This window comes from Myodes glareolus, chromosome 4 (assembly GCF_982192425.1).
Source record: "Myodes glareolus chromosome 4, mMyoGla1.1, whole genome shotgun sequence".
NCBI lineage: Eukaryota > Metazoa > Chordata > Mammalia > Rodentia > Cricetidae > Myodes > Myodes glareolus.
The window spans coordinates 117,081,706-117,096,282 of NC_142029.1; the positions used below are offsets into that span (position 1 = coordinate 117,081,706).

General features: G+C 40.1%; 1 protein-coding gene across 4 annotated transcripts in view; it reads left to right on the top strand.

The window, feature by feature from the left end:
• Positions 1 to 14,577, top strand: part of Yap1 (Yes1 associated transcriptional regulator) — an 88,554-nt gene that overhangs the window by 55,766 nt on the left and 18,211 nt on the right. For 2 of the 4 annotated variants that reach the window (XM_085689934.2, XM_085689936.2), the window contains exon 5: positions 12,837 to 13,030. In XM_085689934.2, coding sequence (XP_085546060.2) covers positions 12,837 to 13,030 — 194 coding nt within the window. The remainder of the gene's footprint in view (positions 1 to 12,836; positions 13,031 to 14,577) is intronic. The other 2 variants (XM_085689937.2, XM_085689935.2) reach the window with 1 other exon arrangement.

Consider the following 14,577-nt stretch of genomic DNA (forward strand, 5'->3'; position numbering starts at 1 on the left):
AATTGACAAAGTCTCAGTTTTCATTTTAAAATTAGCTCAGACCTTTTCCACATAAGTTTTTAGTTTTTTACTTGGTTTATATAGTAAAAAAAATATACATTCTAAGATAATATCTTCTCTCTGAATTAAAATTCCTGTAGGTGAATGTTTGGAGGGTAATATAACCAGAATGCAGTTAAGATTCAGATCCACACTATCCACATGTGTCTTCTTTAATTTCTCTTCTATCAAAGCCAATTCTCTTTCAACTTCAGCTAATAATTCCCTGGGACTATTTAAGTCATCCTTGTCACCATCTAAGGTTTTGTTGAAATGAATCCATTCATCAGGACCTATCCCAATAGTGCACCATAGATGGGAAATGTCTCCTAGCAATCTTTGGAAGTCATTAAGAGTCTGCACTTGGTCTCCTAATTTGAGTCTTTTGCGGTCTAATTTTCTGTAACCCTATTTTATAATCCAAATAATTGCTAGAATCCCCTCTTTGTATTCAGGAGCAATCTGTAATCCCCAACAAAGCAAAATTTTCTTTACATTTTTTTTCTAAAGTATCAATCAGATAGAAAAAGGCCAACCATTTTATGGTTAACTATAGATTCAGGAAATTGCTTATGCATCATTTTCAATGGCCAACTCACAAAGTATCAACACAGGGTGGGGCTATTTAACATTCCCTGTGGGGGAATCTTCCATTGATATCTCTTAGCAGACTGAGAATTATTTGTAGGCACTTTGAAGGCAAATTTTTCTTTTTCGTGTAAAGGTATAGTGAAGAAACAATCTTTTAAATCAATAACTATAAGAGATAATAGAGTCGGCAGAGGAATTCCAGACTGTAGAGAGCCCATTGGCTGATTCACCTTAGTAACAGTCGTAGAGCTGTTTCCATTCTCCATTTCCAGATTTCTCTTTAACAAGTACAGTAGAGTTCCAAGGGCTGGATGATTCTTCAATATACCAAACATTTAGTTGCTCCTGTACCAGCTGTTTAGAGCCTACAGTTTCTCTGTTGTTAACCCATACAGGTTTGTCTGTCAACATTTTAAAGGTGGGGCTGTTGGTGCCTTTGAAATATCAGCAGCTGTTGTACCCTGTTCTTGTACAACCTGGTGGTTGGTGACTGTTCTTTATATAGTATCTTGTAGTATTTTTTCTAGAAACATACGTAATTTATGGTTTATTTCTGAGATTGGGAGAAATGACTTTAATTTTCCTCTCTGTCCTTCTGGTCCTATCCTTTCGATGCTTCTTTTGTTTTGCTTTAACTGATACACAATTCAGATCTCTAAAAGCTGAGCGTATACATCCTGAAGAGGGTAGTTTGGAAGCCAAGGTTCTGATGAAATTATTGTTATATCCCTCCCTACCTGTGTCTACCAGATCTTTGGCGACAGCATCATTTATGTGTATTTTTAGTTTGGGTCTTTATTCGTTTATAGAAGTTTGCCAAAATACTCGCGTTATGGTTTCTCCTGAATTTTTTGTTCTCTCTTCTATAGTTGTTCTATAGCTGTTCTATTATCCAGAGCAGCATAGTTTTTTTTTGTTTTTTGTTTTTGTTGTTGTTTTTTTTTTTTTTTTGGTGTGTGTGTGTGTGTGTTTACAATAGGTATTAGGTTCTTTAATTGCTCCAGGAGGTGTTTCTTTCCTCTGTGATGGCTTGAAACGCCTGAACTGGATTTAGAACAGGGACCTGCTAGAGACCTCTCAGGGAGTTTCCCCAACAGCAAAGGAGAACCTTGAATATTCCTTGCTAATCTACCTTCATTAGTCCAATGCCTGCCTTTGCCACACCTTCCACATAATCTAGAAGGGAGAGGTGTTCTGAATGGATTATTCTAATCTCTTGAAAATCACCTGTCTTACCCATGCAACATCATAGTCATGAGATTGTATCTTGAATCCATTCTTCCAAAGATGCTGACCTTGCCTTTAACAGTAAAATTATCTTTTTGCATAGAGATTGGACAATCTTTTTGTTGTTTTTACTGAGCTATTTTTCTGTACTCTCCTCCCTTCTTCTTGTCCCTTCTACCCTCTCATGGTCCCCATGCTCCCAGTTTCCTCAGGAGATTATGTTTTTTTCTACTTCCATGTAGTTCAGATCCATGTATGTCTCTCTTTGGGTCCTCATTGTTGTCTTCGTTCTTTGGAATTGTGAAATGTAGGCTGGTTTTTCTTTGCTTTATGTAGAGTGAGTACATATGATATTTGGCTTAGCATTTTTATGATGGCTAAGGATGTTGAGCATTTTTTTTAAGTATCTTTCAGTCATTTTAGATTCCTCTGTTGAGAGTTCTCTGTTTAAGGTCTTTATCTCTTTTTTTATTGGACTTATTTGTTCTTTTGATTCTTTTGTTTCTTGAAATTTTTGTATATTTTGGTGATCAGTCCTGTCCTGTGTGGGGTTGATGAAGATCTTTTCCCATTCTGTAGCCTGCAGTTTTGTCTTGTTAACTGTGTCTTTTGCTTTATAGAAGCTTCTTAGTTTCAGCAGGTCCCATTTATTGTTTCTCTCAGTGTCTGTGCTACTGGGGTTATATTTAGGAAGTGGTCTTCAGTGCCAATGCGTCCAAGTGTATTTCCCACTTTCTCTTCTATGAGGTTCCGTGTGGTTGGCTTATGTTGAGGTCTTTGACCCGTTTGGATTTGAGTTTTGTGCATGGTGATAGATACGGGTCTGTTTTCATTCTTCTACAGGTTGACATCCAGTTAAGCCAGCACCATTTGTTGATTATGCTTTTTTTTCCATTTAATATTTTTTGCTTTGTCAAAATTCAGGTGTTTGTAGGTGCGTGGATTGATATGTGGATCTTCAATACAGTTCCATTGATCCACCTGTTTGTTTTTATACCGATACCAGGCTGTTTTCAGTACTGAGCTCTGTAGTACAATTTGAAGTCAGGAATTGTGAGCCCTCCAAAAGTTCCAATATCCAGGATTGTTTTGGCTAGTCTTGGTTTTTGTTTTTCCATTTGAAATTGAGTATTGTTCTTTTGAGGTCTATGAAGAACTTTGCTGATATTTTTTCATGGGCATTGCATCAATCTGTAGGTTGCTTTTGTTAAGATTGCCATTTGTACTATGTTAATATACCTATTCAAGAGCATAGGAGATCTTTCCATTTTCTGGTATCTTCTTCAATTTTTTCTTCAAAGATTTAAAGTTCTTGTCATACAGGTCTTTTGGTTAGAGTTACTTCAAAATATTTTGTTATTAGTGACTATTATAAAGGATGGTGTTTCTTTTGATTTCTTTCTCAGTTCATTTATCATCTGCATAAAGAAGGCTACTGATTTTTTTTCTTTTTTTTTTTAAGCTAATCTTGTATTCTGCTACATTACTGAAGGTGTTTATGGGTTGTAGAAGTTCCTTGGTAGAATTTTTGGGGTTGCTTATGTAAGCTATCATTCATCAGCAAATAGTGAGAGTTTGACTTCTTTTCCAATTTGTATCCCCTTGATCTCCCTTTGGTGTCTTATTGCTCTAGTTAGCACCTCAAGAGCTGTATTGAATTGATATGGAGAGAGTGGACAACCTTGTCTTGTTCCTGATTTCAGTGGGATCGCTGAGTTTCTCTCCATTTATTTTGCTGTTGGCTATTGGCTTGCTGTATATTGCTTTTTCAGCATCTAATGAGATAATCATGTGGTTTTTATTTTTTCATTTGTTTATATGGTGTATTACATTGACAGATTTTCATATGTTGAAACATCTCTGCATCTCTGTGATGAAGCCGACTTTGTCGTGGAGGATGGTTTTTCTGATGTGTTCTTGGATTCGATTTGCCAGTACTTTTGAGAATTTTTGCATCAATGTTCATGAGTGAGATTGAGCTGTAATTCTCTTTCTTAGCAATGTCTTTCTGTGGTTTGGGTATCAGGGTGATTGTAGCCTCATAAAAAGAGTTTGGCAATGGTTCTTCTGGTTTGTGTGTGTGTGTAGAACAATTTGAGGAGTATTGGTATTAGTTCTTTGAAAATCTTGTAGAATTCTGTGCTGAAACCCTCTGGCCCTGGTCATTTTTTGGTTGGGAGACTTTTGATGGCTGTTATATGTATGTATTTATATGTATATATCTTATATATATATCTTATATATATATATATAAGATATATATATCTTTAGAAATTATAGGTCTATTTAATGTGTTAATTTGGTTTTGATTTACTTTTGGTAAGTGATATTTACCCAGAAAGTTGTCTATCTCCTTTACGTTTTTCAATTTTGTAGAATACAGGTTTTCGGAATATAGCTTAATGATTCTCTGGATTTCCTCCATGTCTATTGTTATGTCCCCTTATCCTTTCTGATTTTGTTAATTTGGATATTCTCTCTCTGCCTTTTGATTAGTTTGGATAAAGGTTTGTCTATTGTTGATTTTTCAAAGAACCAACTCTTTGTCTTTGATTCTTTGTATTTTCTTTGTTTCTATTTTGTTGATTTCAGCTCTTAATTTGGTTATTTTCTGCCGCCTAGTTCTCCTTGGTAAGTTTGTTTCTTTTTTTGTTGTAGAGCTTTCAAATGTTCTGTTACCTCACTAGTGTGGGATTTTTTAGGATTTTAGTACTATGGACTTTCCTCTTAACACTTCTTTCATTGTGTCCCATAAATTTGGCTTATGTTGTGTGGTCATTTTCTTTGAATTTTAGGAAGTCATTTCTTCCTTTATTTCTTTCTTGACCCATTGGATGATTCAGGTGAGCATTGTTTAATTTCTATGTGTTTGTGGGCTTTTTGAAATTAGTGTTGCTGTTGAATTCTAATTTTAAGCTAAGGTGATCTAATAGGATACATGAGGTTATTCCATTTTTTTCTAAATATTTATTTATTATGTATACAATATTCTGTCTCATGTATGCCTGCAGGCCAGAAGAGGGCACCAGACTTGATTACAGATGGTTGTGAGCCACCATGTTGTTGCTGGGAATTGAACTCAGGACCTTTGGAAGAACAGGCAATGCTCTGAACTTCCAGCCCTCCAGTTTTTTGAAATATCTGTTCAGTTTGCTTTGTTACCTCGTATGTGGTCAATTTTTGAGACGGTTCCATGAGGTGCTGAGAAAAAGGTATGCTCTTTTCTGTTTGAATGGAGTATTCTATAGACGTCTGTTAAGTCCATTTGAGTCATAACATCTGTTAATTCCCTTATTTCTCTGTTAATTTTCTGTCTGACAGACCTGTCCAGTGGTAAGAGTGGGGTGTTGAAGTCTCCCACTTTTAGTGTGTAGGGTTTAATGTGCGATTTAAGCTTTAGAAATGTTTCTTTTATGTGGGTACCCTTGTATTTGGGGCATAGATGTTCAGTATTGAGATTTCTTCCTCTTGATGGATTTCTTTCAGTGACTAATATGAAATGTCCTTCTTTGTCTCTTTTGATTGATTTTAGTTTGAAGTCTATTTTGTTAGATATTAGGATAGCTACACCAGCTTGTTTCTTAGGTTCATTTGATTGGAAAAATTTTTTCCCAACCTTTTACTCTGAGGCACTGTCTGTCTTTGAAGTTGAGGTATGTTTCTTGTATACTGCAGAAGGATATGTTCTGTTTTCATATCCAATCTGTTAGGCTGTGTCTGTTAAGGGATAATAATTACCAGTGATTGCCAGTTCCTGTTATTTTAGTTGGTGATGTTATTATGGTTTTTTTCCTCCTTTGGGATTTGCTGCTGTGAGATCATCTATTGTCTTTGTTTTTGTTGATGTAGCTAACATCCTTGGGTTGGAGTTTTCCTTCTAGTACTTTGTGTAGGCCTGCGTTTGTAGCTAGGTATTGGTTAAATCTGGTTCTGTCATGAAATATCTTGTTTTGTCCTTCTATGGTGATTTAAAGTTTTGCTGGGCATAGTCGTCTGGGCTGGCATCCATGGTCTCTTAATGTCCACATATGACTTGACCAGGACCTTCTGACTTTCATTGTTTCCATTGATAAGTCAGGTGTAATTCTGATAGATCAGCCTTTATTTGTTACCTGACCTTTTTACTTTCCAGCTCTTAATATTTTTTTCTTTATTCTGTATGTTTAGTGTTTTGATTATTATGTGGCGAAGGGAACTCTTATTTATTTTTTTGATCCAGTGTATTCGATGTTCTGTAAGCTTCTTGTATATTTATGAAAACCTAAGATATGCATATCTTTCTTTAGGTTGAGGAAGTTTTCTCCTTTGATCTTATTGACTATATTTTCTGTGCCTTTGAGCTGAAGTTCTTCTATTCCTGTCATTCTTAGGTTTGTCTTTTCATGGTGTCCCATAATTCTTGGATTTTGTGTGTTAAGGTTTTGTTAGATTCCCTTTTTTTTTCTTTTTTTGACCAATATGTCTATTTTCTCTATTGTATCTGCAGCACTTGAGAGTCTCTCTTCCATGTCTTATATTCTGCTGTTTGTTGATGCTTGCATTTGTGGTTCCTGATCATTTTCTCATAATTTCTGTTTCTATAATTCCCTTGCTTTGTTTTCTTTATTGTCTCTATTTTGGTTTTTAAGTCTTTAAAAATTTAATCTTTCACCTGTTTGATTGCTTTTTTTCTTGCTTTTCTGTAAGGAATTTGTTGATTTCTTCCAAGTTTTTGTCTTTTCCTCCATTTATTTGAGTGAAGGTTTCATTTCCTCTTTAAGGGCCTCAAACATTCTCCTAAAGTTATTTTTTAGGTCATTTTCTTCTGCTTCATCTGTATTTGGGTGTTCAAGTCTTGCTGTTGTAGGGCCACTAGTTTTTATTGGTGTCGTGTTACTCTTTGTGGTGTTGCGTGTGTTCTTACCTTGTCTATCCGTCTTTTCCTCTGGTTGCTGTAGTTGGGGCTGTGTCTCTGGTGATCAGTCTTCCAGGTACCAGTGGATCCAAGACTCAGATCGTTGCTTTTTGTGTACAGTCAGGGCCATGGTTCTAGTCACCCTGGAGGTCGCTTAGTGGTCCCCGTGGTCACTCTGTAATACTGGAAAGCATTAGGGCCCACTCGTGCCTAGTGGGAGGTTGCTGGTTTGAGTGCTCCAGTGGAGATTGCTGGCTCAGGCCTGCTCCCTCAGTGGTTGCTCCCTGTTCTTACTCGTGGGGGTCCCTGGTTCAAACTTTCTCTGGCAGAGGTCGCTGGCTCAAGCCTGCTCTATAATTGGCATATTTAAAAGCAAGAGATTCAATTATTGTTTGTCTAGCTTCTGAATTTGGTATCATTCTGTTTACTGCAGATGTTAATCTTTGTAAGAAATCTGTGAAGGTTTTCTGTTGGGTAAATGACTCAATTTCTTTCCTATTTTTCCAATTTTGTCCCAAGCATTCAAAGATCTTCCATGGCACAAATCATCTAAGAACTTTATCTTAGCATTCAAATTATCCATTTTTTTTAGCGATAAGACAAATGATAAAGCTGATAATGTATACAATTGAGATTCCATAAATCCCATCTAAATTAGATATCCTCATTTGTTTCATTTTCAAACTCTAACATATGATACAGAGACCCAAATCCCTCCATTGTAATGGTTTCTCCCATTTTTTAATGTGGGAAGAAAGTCTGTTTTAACTAATTCCTCTGTTTAAGAATCCCCAGTTGTCTCCCCAAATCTACCGATGATGTTGATGAAGATGTGAAACTTATTCCTGATGCGTAGAACTGTAAAAGCCTGGCTGATTTCAAGGCAGCTGCCTGGTTTGGCAGCAGCCCGAGAATGGGGTTCAGGGAGAGCCTGCCACCTATGGTAGGGAAAGAGAGAGAGCCAGCTGTCTGAAAAATGGGCACAGGGGATTTTCATGGGCGGGGGACTGCATAGAACCAGCCAGTGTAGGGCAGGTGAGTCCTGTGGTGTTTGGAGCCCAGGTGCTTCTGGAGTTTGGGTGGCGGCTGGAAACTGTTTCAGACAGGTTACAACAGGAAAATCCCAAACTCAGAGGCTTTGGGGGAGAATGAAAAGAAAGTCTAGCCAGGTGGGGCTGGAACCCCATGTGCAGCTACAGCCTGTGCTGGTGGCTAAAAAGCCACAGGCAAACAGCTTTATCGTGAATTCATACCCCACGTTTATTAAAAACCCAGAGGTAGGTATTGGGGCTCAACCTGAAGACCAGAAAAGCAAAGCAGCCAAGCCACTCACCTGTATGAAATGTTCAGACCAAGAAAGAGAGTAAGTTCTTGTATCATCCCGCCTTACATTTCACTTCAGTGCTGGGGTTAAAGGTGGCATCACCATCGCCTGCCCTCTGGCTAACTAATGTGGTACTGGGATTAAAGACGTGTGCTACTAGATTAATAGACTATAAGAGCTAGGTAGGAATATGCCTAAGCCATTAGCCAAGCAGTGTTATAACTAATATAGTTTCTGTGTGATTATTCAGGTATGGGTGGCCAGGAAACGAAGGTGCAGTCTCCAATTACATCTTATGTTTGACCCATGTTGTGGAATATTTAACTATGTAAAATTGTGTTACATTTGTTTATGCTACGGAATCATACTTAACTGTGTAAAGGTGTGTTGTTTGTTTCTGCTGCCTTTGTTAATGATGTAGAGTTGTCTTACATTGGTTTATGCTGTGTTTGTTTAATTATATAAAGATGTGTTGCTGTTTCATCTTGCCTGCCTAAGGCACCTGATTGGTCTAATAAAAAGCTGAGGATCCAATAGTAAGTAAGTAAGTAGTAAGAAAGAAGGAAGGAAGGAAGAAAAAAAAGATGTGTGCTACTGGCCTGTATGGTTGACTAGTGTGACTGTTTTGTATTCTGGTCTTCAGGCAAGCTTTAGTTATTAAAATATAGATGAAATATCACTACAGTTAGGCAACCTACCCAGACTTGCCCTAATACTAACTAACTGCAGGTTAGGTCTCCAAGATATCACCAATGATCTAGTATCAGTAGCTTACCTTAGGGCTTGCACAGGTGTCTCAAGGTTACTAGCACTTGTTCCTCTTGCAGAGGGTCCACAAGGTGATTCACAATCATCTGTAATTCCAGTTCCAGGGGAATCCAACAACCTCTGAATGTACCAGGCACACTGTGGTGCACAGATATATGTGCAGGCAAAACATACACAAAATAAAAATAACGCTTTTAAAAAACAGCTCACCCTGTTCTTTTGCCAACAATACAATTAATTAAAACCCAGAAATTAGAGGCTTACTTTTTAAAAATACACCCTGCTTTATTAACTCTTTAAACATGAAGGGTGTTTGTGTGTGGCTGACTGCACTGTGTGACAGCACCATAAGAAATAACGAGTATAGATGACAAAAAATTACTAAATGAAAGTTATGAACCCGTGGAGAATAAATAAGGGAAGTTTAGAAGATGTCTAAAAGCAGAAAGAACTCATGACTACCTTTTATCACAAGCAAACAATTTCCTATCCCTACCACATACCCTGTGAGGAAGCAAATGCGATGGCCCTGTCAGACATGCCTGGAATCCCAGCACTTGGGATGCTGGGACAAAAGGGTTGGGAGTTTGAGGCCAGCCTGGGCTACATGGTGATGCAGTCAAATAACCAGGTGAGAGGATGCTTGTGCAGCAGCCTTGAAGCCTTAGCATTGCTCTCCCCAGCAAGAGCGGGGAGGAACACAGGGAATTGTTTAAACTTTAGAATAGGCCTAGCAAAAGTGAAGACACGCTAGGGTGGATATATTCTCTCTTTACCCTCAGGTAAGTGAAATTGACTTTGTGGGAGAAGTGGCTGGGATCTGGTACGGGGCACAGTGAGCCTGGGGCACGTTTTCATGACTAAAAGCCAGCAGAAAAAGCTGCTCAGGTCCTCTGTCATAGCACTGGGCGCCAGCCAAAACGGTATCGTGAGCATTGTCGGGATGCCATTGGACTCACTGCCTGAATGAATAAGGTGCTGTGGAGCCAGCTCATCCTAAACCTGCACAAACGAAATTTCAGGTGATCATGATATATGGCAAAATTAGAATTTCAGATTAGTTCCTGTGAAGGATTGGCATATTGCTACCATATGGAACTTCTAAGGAAAGAATGAATTTAAAGAATCATTTTATTAAAACACATTTAGGATTTGTGTCTGCTGCATCCTGTGAACATTGTTTAGATTCTGTTTTAAATGAATTATTTTTAAAAAACCAATTGACAGATACTATAAACACAATAAGGAACTGATGGGTTTGAGGAGTGTAATCATTTTGTTGTTGTTGTTATTTTAGTGTGTTTGTGTTTTGAAATGTTAGTCTGAGTTTCTCATATTTGAGGGCTGACGAAATGGACCTGTGGGTAGAAGCTACCACGGGAGCCTGCAGAACCTGAGTTTACTCTCTGGAGCCCATGTGGAGGGCGGGATGCTTTTCATTGCACCTGTAGTCTTAGTACTCTGCTGTGAGATCGGGGGTGGAGGCAGGAGACTCACCCTGATGCTTGTGAGCCATCTGGTGTTTGGAGTGCACAGTGAGAGAGTCTGCTCGACGGCTGATGTCAGTGTGACACAAGCTAAAGTCATCTGAGAGGAGGGAACCTCAGTTGAGAAAACGCCCCCAGAAATAGGGTTGTGGGCAGGCCTGTAGAGCATTTTCTTATTTAGTAATTGGGAAAGAGTGCGGCCTGCTGTGGCTGGTGGTTCTGGGTTCTGCCGAGCAAGTCAGGAAGCACACCTCCCTGTGACCTCTAAGCTTCTGCCTCCTGGTTCCTGTCCTGTTTGAGTTCCTGTCCTGACTTCCTTTGAAGATGAACTATGAGGTGTGAGGTGAAAGAGTAGTGACCTTGGCTAAAAATAAGAGATCTTGCCTCAAAAATAAGGCAGAATGAGAGAACTGACTTGAGAGCTGTGTGCACACACATGGGGTCGCGTTGTTTGTCTGAAAATAGGTCAGATAGGGGTGTAACAAGTTTAGCTGTCAGTTGATAACTTGGGGAGGGGTAGGGACAGACGCATGAGACTCACTCTATTATTTCTGTTTCTACATGCTTATGGAAATTCTTTTAAAGATCCAAAGTATAGTCTTGGATGCCTAGAAATATACTTCTAAGTCTAAGTATGCGTCATGACGTGTGAAGTCACAGTAGAAGGTGTCTGTGATGGTGGGGAATGATTCTCTGTTCCAAAATACACGTATGCGGCAAGTGGCGTGGAAAGTAAGTTTACTAACTTGAGTCCTCTGCAGAAGTAAATCTAAACTAAGTAAATGTAACTGAAAAAATTACGAAGGGAGTGGTGATACAGAGAATCTGGGTTGGGGTGGAAGTATAGGAACAAGGGGAGGCATAAAAATAACATTGATAAACCACTGTGTAGTCTGACAGATGGCTCAGGTCTTGCTGAAATCTGGCTCACACAGAGAATGATCTTGGTTTCCCCTCTTCCAATGTTCTTCTGTATCACCATACTGCTGACATCTTAGAGGACCTAGGTAGATGAAAGAGAAGGTAGGGTTCCTGTTTCAAGTTTTATACCAATAACTAGACTGTCTTCCTTGGTGGATAATTAATTCTTAACTGTCCTTCACACTTGTTTATTGGTCCTGTTCTGCTGTGGATGTTTAGTACTCTTCTTGTGGCTTTGACCTAAAGGAAGGGTTTTTCTGCTCATTGCTGGGGAATGGCTAGAGAGACTGCATCTTTCCTGCAGGCCTTCTCCCTTCCCCTTTTACTCAGTCTGGGCACCCAGTTTGTGAGTTGATGCCACTCACGTTCAGCTTGGTTTCTCCCTCATTAGCTGAGCCTATCTGGAAGCGTCCTCACAGAGAATACTAGAGGCATGTTTTCCAGGTTATTCTAAGACCCATCAACTTGACAGATGACATAACTATCATAGGGATTGAACCCTGGCCTTTCACAGACAGAACCATACGTGTTAATGCCATTCAGCTAGATCCATAGCCCATGAAGACTCATAATTGTACACTGGGAAGGCCAGGTTTGCTCACAAAAGAGGGCAGGATGTACAAGGACCTTACCCTGGAAACTAGTAGCTAAAGCGTGATTTAATTCTGCTTTCTTTTTAATGTCCTTGTAAAGCATCAGGCATGCTACCCCTAATGGTGTTGGGAAGTGTTTCTGTTGATACAAGATGGCTAAGGCAAGAGGCTTGGGTGGTAAAGGCACTGCTCCTGAACCTGGTGAACTGAGTTTGATCCCTGGGACTCACATTGTGGAAAAGACAACAGCCTCCTGCAAGTTGTCTTCTGACCTCCACAGGCCCACAGTAGCACACCCAGAGATGAGTATGTGAACAAACGGGTTCCTCTAGAACATAACCAGTCCAAATGGATTATTTGGGTTCAGTGACAAAAGTTGGCTTTCCGGGTGATATGTCTGAGTTATGGTTATGTTAACAAAACCTACCTACATGCAGGCTTACTTGGAAGGGGTCACGCAGGGTCACTGAATTCATATCCTTTATAAAAGGTCTCCAACCTTGTTTTTAATGGTTGTGCATGCACGTGTCCGTGCACGGACGCAGACTGTGTGTGGGCTCCAGGGGACACTTTTTGGCATCAATTCTTCCCATCTTACTTTTGAGACAGTCTTCTCCTGCGCACCGTAGATTAGCCAACCCCTCAAGGAGTTTCCTGGAGATTCTCCTCCTCTGCCTCCTCTCTCACAACAGAAGTGCTGGGATTACAGGTGTGTGCCATTCCGTCCTCTGCCAAGCACCTCGCTGTCCCCTCTTGCTGTATTTGCACAGCTTGCCACTTTGGTGGCATATGCTTTGATTCCTATTCTCTGATGCTATACAAGTTCCGTTTGTCCTAGGGCTTCTGTAACAGTTGTGACGGCAGCAATGAGTCACAGCCATCATACTCTGGTGGCTCCTAAGGGGTGTCTGGCTGACCGTCTGTGTTCTTGCTTGCATACCTAAGTTATTCTTTGCTAGTTTTTTTCAGGACACATCTCTGTTTCCTTTCAGCCATGAACCAGAGAATCACTCAGAGTGCTCCAGTGAAGCAGCCTCCTCCCTTGGCTCCCCAGAGCCCGCAGGGAAGCGTCCTGGGTGGGGGCAGCTCCAACCAGCAGCAGCAGATGCAACTGCAGCAGCTGCAGATGGAGAAGGAGAGACTGCGCTTGAAGCAGCAAGAATTACTGCGGCAGGTGAGGCCACAGGTTAGAGTCCAGCCTTTCTTTTTCGCTCTTCGCATTCTCACACAAGAGTCTCTGCTTTTATCTTAGTTTTTGTTAAGGGAATGCTGACTTTATGAAAGTAGGGTCTGTCTGGCCTGTCCTTGTCCTCTTCCATGCCCTGTAATTCATGGCCATGCAACATGAAGAGCTGTGTTAGCCAGAGTGGTGGCTCACGCCTCTTACCCCGCACTTGGAAGGCCAGTACAGAAAGATCAGGAGTTCAAGACCAGCCTTAGCTACATAGTAATTTGAAGACCAGTCTGAGCTTCATGAGACCCTGTCTCAAAGCAAACAAAAAATAAAAGAATACATTAAAATTACCTGTTTGGGCCATAGTCATTGCAGTTTGAACAGAAATCAAGGGAAGCCGAGACGCTTGTGGCAAGGGCACGTGCTGCAGACACTTGTGTTTCCCAGAGCTTCAGGTGGAGGCGCCTGGGGCCGTTCCTGGAGAAAGACATCTTGTACCTTAAACGAATTCTTAGTAGAGAGTATACCAGTGTGACATTTTCTTTAATGACACGTTCCAGCATTGCTAAAGCAAAGAATTTCCTTTAAGAAAGATTACAATGATCCCCGAGTTTAGACTCCGCGTGTCTTTTCATGTGTTGTTTTCATGTTGAGGGGCAGGAGGGCCCAACGGCGAGGAGCTTGAGACCCTTCCCTTCAGAACACACAGTTGGTGTTCAGGCTGAGTAAGAAGTTTCTGAAAACAAGCTTGGGGCCGAGGTGTAGTCCAGAAGTATCATTTGCCTAGCATGTGTGAATCCCTGGGCTCACAGAATCCCCAGCCCCACCCAACCGTTTTGTTTGTTGTGTTTCCCTTACTTCAAGTATTTAAGATATTGTTGATAGTGGGGAATTGGTCTTTGGCTGAGCAGTAGATCTTTTCCAATTTGTATATGAACTCTTTGAATAGATGGTAACATAGTACAGTGGCCAAGAGTGTACTAAAGGAGAATCTTCCTTATCTGGATTCTCTAGTTTTGTTTTGGTTGTAAAATAACCAACTGTCTTGTCTCCCCCACCCCCCAAGATGTTACAAACACAAATAGCTTCTCCTCTTCGCAAGCTGCCTTTTCCAAATCAGAGCTACTATGCCTGTTTAAAATCAGTTTTACATTACACTTCTGTTTCTAGAATGTTGACCTTAAAGGGTACAGTAAGCTGAGTCATGGAATCTCAGACAGACTCATTCTTAATGTTGGTCCTCGTTTATAAATTATAAGTTATAATGTGTCCCTGTGATCCAGATGTGACTGGCAAAGTTTATGCCAACGGAGGATGGGAGAATGGTCTTGTAAAACCATTTGTAACAGACGCACAGGGGAAGCATCCTAATGCAGGGGACGCCCTGTTCACTCCCTCACTGCGAGAAAGGAAGGGTACAATTGTACAAAAGACTGAGAACAAAGTATCATAGCAAGGATTTCAGTGTGTGGCTGTTAGAAGAAATAAAAAATAAAGCCTAGTGTGTTTATCTGTTGTGACCAAGTACTAATTGAGCAAAGTAAATTCAAGTTTCAATT